The sequence below is a fragment of the Platalea leucorodia genome (assembly GCF_965183815.1).
Source record: "Platalea leucorodia genome assembly, chromosome: 4".
In the NCBI taxonomy this organism is placed as follows: Eukaryota; Metazoa; Chordata; class Aves; order Pelecaniformes; family Threskiornithidae; genus Platalea; species Platalea leucorodia.
In genome coordinates, this window is record NC_138826.1 from 74,243,729 (window position 1) to 74,248,550 (window position 4,822).

At 66.6% G+C, this 4,822-nt stretch overlaps 1 protein-coding gene across 1 annotated transcript; it reads right to left on the bottom strand.

Annotated features, from left to right (window-relative positions):
• Window positions 1-719: 719 nt before the first annotated feature.
• On the bottom strand, window positions 720-1,792 carry LOC309589916 (cell cycle regulator of non-homologous end joining-like). The gene is made up of 3 exons (XM_082310635.1): window positions 1,667-1,792; window positions 1,498-1,579; window positions 720-1,236 (listed from the first exon to the last, which is right to left on the bottom strand). Exons 1-3 carry the CDS (start codon window positions 1,783-1,785, stop codon window positions 997-999), a joined length of 441 nt encoding a protein of 146 aa, XP_082166761.1. The 5' UTR covers window positions 1,786-1,792; the 3' UTR covers window positions 720-996.
• Window positions 1,793-4,822: the final 3,030 nt, after the last annotated feature.

The window sequence follows — 4,822 nt, forward strand, 5'->3', positions numbered from 1 at the left end:
AACGAAGCCTGCAAACCTTTGCCTTCCACCTCATCCAGCGGCTAACCTGCACCTAATTCCAAGTGTTCTGCTGTAGTTTGGTATTTAATAAACTGTGTTATCTAGTACATGTCTTAGTTTTGCTGCACACTTGGAGCGCTTCGGACCTAGCAGGTTTGGATGAGGAGAGTCCTATTTTTGAAGGCTCACTCAGGCTCTCTTCCTATGCAGGCAGTTAGCATGGCCCTCCCTGCCCCTGCTCTGAATGAAAAGCAGTCCTGCAGACACCTCTGAGAGGGAGCACCCATCTGTGGCCTTTTCCTCTGGGGAGGCCTGAGCCATGATTGTGCTCAGCTGAGGGATTAGTGCTGAGCTACTGCTAATCATCAGTTACCAAACTCTTCCTGCCTTTGTAGGGCTGAGCCATCCTCATCCCTTCACCGGCCACAGCCCCCATCTTCACCCCTCGGGATGGTCCCTGGCCCTGCCAGTCTGCTCCCACCCATGTCCTCCTCAGCTATGGGAGGCCTGCCACAGCCTGGAGCCAAACTCAGTGCCAGGCCCAACGGGGACAGCCTGCCAGGCCCCACTGCAGCTGTCACAGAGGGACCGCAAGGACAAGGGAGCCCCAGGGCTGAACCGTGACTATCCCAGCTCCGCAGAGCCAGCAAAGGCCTTCCAGGGCCAGCAACTCCCTGCTCCCCTCCAGCCCTAACACTGACCCACCAGAGGGACACTCGCAGAAACCCACATGTCCTCTTTAATCGGCCCAGGCTCTGAGACGCCAAACAGAAAGGAACGTAACCTAATCACCTAATCTAGAGCCAAATCCCACCGAAGCCAGCACACGCTGGGAGAAGCGAGCGCCCCCTTCCTTTTTGCCCAAGGCCTTGTGAGCCTCCTACCAGCTCCGCAGGCCACCAACACAGGCCCTCCTCCCGCCACCCTCGGTGCTGCGGGAGGGGACACCCTCCCCACTGTCCCCTCTGCTCCTGGGGAGCCACAGCGGAGGCAACGTTAGCTGAAAAAGATCGCCCTGACATAGTTCAGAACATCGTCCTCGGAGTCCTCCCAGCCTGTCCTCTCTGCGTCGGCGCCACCACCAGCGTCAGGAGGGGATGGCAGAGCCGGACTGCGGTCGCTGCCTCCCCCGGTGCCGGCTGTGCTTCCAGGAGCCTCGTCTGGGGTTGGCTGGAGCGCCTGCTCCTCTTCACTCCCGGACCGGGCCTTCTCCTCATCTTCCTCGCACCGTCGATTCTGACCAAAGGGAAAACAACCAGACCCGGCTGTGCGCGACTTCACCCCGGGAGCGCTCCAAGGGGCAGGCGGGCAGCCCGGGCCGGCCGCGGGGCAAAGGCAGCTGCGCCGACGCCGGCGGCCTCCGGGCAGGGGACGAGGGGACCGGCAAACCCGGGCGGCGCTCGGCAGCGCCCCCAGCGCCGCCTCCCGCGGAGGGGCCGCCAGGGAGCCGGCGGCGGCAGCCCTCCCTCCCGCCCGGCCGCGGGGGTCCAGCCTCACCTCGGCCAGGACCGCCAGGGCCACGTCCACCAGCTCCGCCTCGTTCATGCAGTACACCGCCGCCGCCGCCGCCGCCGCCGCCCTGGGCACCGCACGGGGAGACCCTCAGCGCGGCCAGGGCAGGGCCCGGCCTCGCCCGCCCGCCGCCCCCGCCGCTCCCCGCCGCTACCTGGGCCCTGCCGCCGCCCGCCGCCGCCCGGCCTCGGGGCGGGGCGCCGCCGCCGCCCGCTCGTCCCCCGCCGCCCCCATCCAGGCCGGGAGGAGCCGCCGCCGCGCCGCCGCCGCCATCCCCCGCGCGGCGGCACCGCGGGCGGGGAGGGGCGGCGCGGCCCCGGGAGCCGCCCCCGCCCGCCCGAGCGGGAAGCCCAGGGCTGCGCCCGCCCTCGCCGCCGCGCCGGGGCCAGCCGCGTCCGCGCAGCGCGGCAGGGGCGGCGCTGCCGCTGGGGCGGGTTTCTGCCGTCACGCCGAGCCCTCTGCCTCGCTCAACCCTGAGGGCAGCCGAGCAGCACAACGGCCCCACCCCACCCCCAAAAACCCACGTCGCGACAGAAGCCGGTGCTTGATCCGGCGGGGAGGGAGGCGGCGCAGGCGGGCAGCCCGCCAGGGAGGCCGCGCAGCCGGGCTCGGGCTGCGGGGCGAGCACGGCAGCTGGCAGGGACGGGCAGGCGGAGCGGCTTGGGGCCGAGCAGCCACGGCTCCCGCCGCGCGCGCAGCACTCGGGCAAAAGGGCACGGATGCTTCTCCTCCCAGGCCGAATCTCCCCAAGGGAGAAACGGGGGATTCAGAGCGTCCCTGAAAGCAAACTCAATAGCAACGAAGGTACGAGCAAGCAGGGATTCTTTATTGCAGCGCTGGGCAGCACGGGGGATTCTCCACCGGGAGTGCTCCACCGATCGGGCAGACTTTCAGAGAGCGTATACGATAAAGTCCTACCCATTCACAGGATTCCCGAGAATTCATTTACATAATCATGGTGGTTCCTGGAGCTTATCAGCATGGGCAAATGTCCGATCCGCACGCGCAGTCGTCTCCTGTGGTGGTCGTCAAGTGGTCTTTGGGGGTCTTCAGATGTCGTCTTCGCTGTGCTCGCGGAGTGGCCTTTGCTTCTGCCCAAACTCCGCCCTAGGATCCCGTAAACGGGCTCCTTCAAGGCTGCTGTCATTCTTCCGGCACTTCCCATCTTCCCTGCCTTGGTCCTCCCGTGGCCCAGTTGTCCCAGACGGGATCATCCCGGAGCCCCCTTACCTTACAACCATTCTAACGACTCTCTCAATCACAAAGGCCTTCCTTTTGCTTAGTTAAGTGACCACGACATTTCAAGCATCCTCCTTGCCCCTAGGCTTTAATTCTCGCAGGAGGCATTTTGATGCAGTGGCTGCGGCCATCGGGGCTTGAGCCCCTTCAGCACCAGCGGAGCGGCGGGGCAGGGCCAAGCTTTGCTGCACGCTCAGCCGTTGGTCCGCAGCCCCGGCCGTGGCCCGCGCTGCTGCACTGGCCTCCAAAACCTCGCCCGACGCACAGGGGGACGCAGCCCCCAGCGCCCCGACGCGGGAGCACAGCGGGCTCCGCAGCAGCAGCGCCCCGACGGCGGAGGCGGACGCCGCTCCTCCCGGCCCGGGGCGAGTCACCCCGCCCCCTCTGACGCCCCCTCTGTGACGCCCCGGGCGCACGCGACGACGCCGCTCTTCGGGCGCCCCCTGCAGGCGCCGGCGCTCAGTGGTGTCGCCCTCGCGGAGGGACCGGCAGCGCGTCTCCGGCCGGCAGCGTCGGGGGCTGCGAGCCGCGGCCGCGGCTCGGGGCTCCGCTCTCGGCTCTCCCCGCCCTCTCCCCCGCCCCGCCCGGGGCTCGGCACAGCCCGCCGGGCGCCTCCTGCGGCTGCTAACCGCGGGGCGGGCCGTGCCCTCGCCCCCGCCGCAGCATGCAGAGGCTCATCGCGCTCCTCAGGAGGGTGCGGGAGCGGCCGCCGCCCGGCAGCGCTCCCGCGCCCGGCGCCGCCGGGGCCTCTGAGCTCCGGGAGAAGGGCTGGGGCGAGCTGCACAGCGCGGCCGCCAGCGGTGACCTGGCCCGGCTGCGGCGGCGCTGGTGGTGGAAGAGGCTCCGCATCAACTGGCGGGACGCGAAGAAGCAGTAAGGGGCGGGCAGTGCCCGTAGCAAAGCCCCCACCCCCCCGGCCGGAGGAGCCGGCGAAGCCCGGCACGGTCGCAAGCGCCCTCGGAGCAGGGCCGGCTCCGCAGCGCTGGCCTTCCCGGCGGCCTGCCCAAGCTGGGACAGGAGGCGGCGGATGCTCCGCTCCGCTCCGCTCTGCCCTGCTTTGCCCCGCTCTGCCAGCCTGGTCCCTGTCGTGACTCTTCTGTGGAGCTCAGCAGGCCTTCGTCCAAGCAGAGACGGCTCCTTTCCTGCCGCCAGACCGAGCGCCCTGCTTGGGCAGGGCACGGCTTGGCAGAAAGACGCGGCACAGCCTTCCCGTTGCTGTTAGAAATCCCATCCCCTCTGTCTCTGGGACACGTCTGGCACGGGACTGGTCGGGGGAAAACCCAGGGGCTTGCGCGGACTCCGCGCTCTCCGTAGACTGACGTAGCCTCCCTTGACTTCAGGCTGCCAAGACGCGGTCTCCTTTGCTGGGCCGGGTGCCTGGGCAGTCCTGGAGGGAGGGACCAGTGCCTGGGCACAGGACTCTGCTTGTGCGGGTTCCTTGACGCAGCCGAGGAAATGCCTCCTGACTCGAGGGAGGTGGTGGGGATTTTGCGTAGCCGGCCCCAGGCTTTGGGTGTGCAACTGCTGCCACGGGCTCCGGAACGAGAAAGCTGGCTTTCGGCTGGCTTTCGGCTTGTTTTCTGCTAGTTGAGGCTTATGGCCCTATGTGGCGGCTACCACAGCCTGAAACGATGTCTTCAGCGGTCTGTCAGCGTTAACGGCATATATTTAATTTCTAGGACGCCTCTGCATCTTGCTTGTGCCAACGGCCACACCGATGTCGTTCGATTTCTAGTAGGAAAGAAGTGCCACCTAAATCCTCGGGACAGTTTTAAGAAATCGCCGCTGATGAAGGTACGCGGAATAGGTTATGCTGTTGCACACTGGGCTTATTGATTGTGCGCTGAGCGACACATACCTCGCACAATTCTTTACGTAGGCCTGCGTAGAAACAGGCGTGTTGTAGTCAGCGGGGAAGGGGCGTATGTTGCCTCATCTTTGAAGATGCTCATACGTTCCAGTGTTGGGAAGATGCGGGAGTTCTGACAGAGAGAAGCGTAGATGTTGGAAGTCGTTCCTCCTTTGTGTCTTGTTTCCAGGCAGTAGAGCGCCAGCACAAAGACTGTGCGAC

Coding starts and splice junctions, on each gene's coding strand:
- LOC309589916 (XM_082310635.1), bottom strand. CDS start 1,785: ATGGCGGCGGCGGCGCGGCGGCGGCTCCTCCCGGCCTGGATGGGGGCG. Junction 1,580..1,666: donor CGGGCGGCGGCAGGGCCCAG/GTAGCGGCGGGG, acceptor TGCGGTGCCCAG/GGCGGCGGCGGCGGCGGCGG. Junction 1,237..1,497: donor CCCTGGCGGTCCTGGCCGAG/GTGAGGCTGGAC, acceptor CCCTTTGGTCAG/AATCGACGGTGCGAGGAAGA.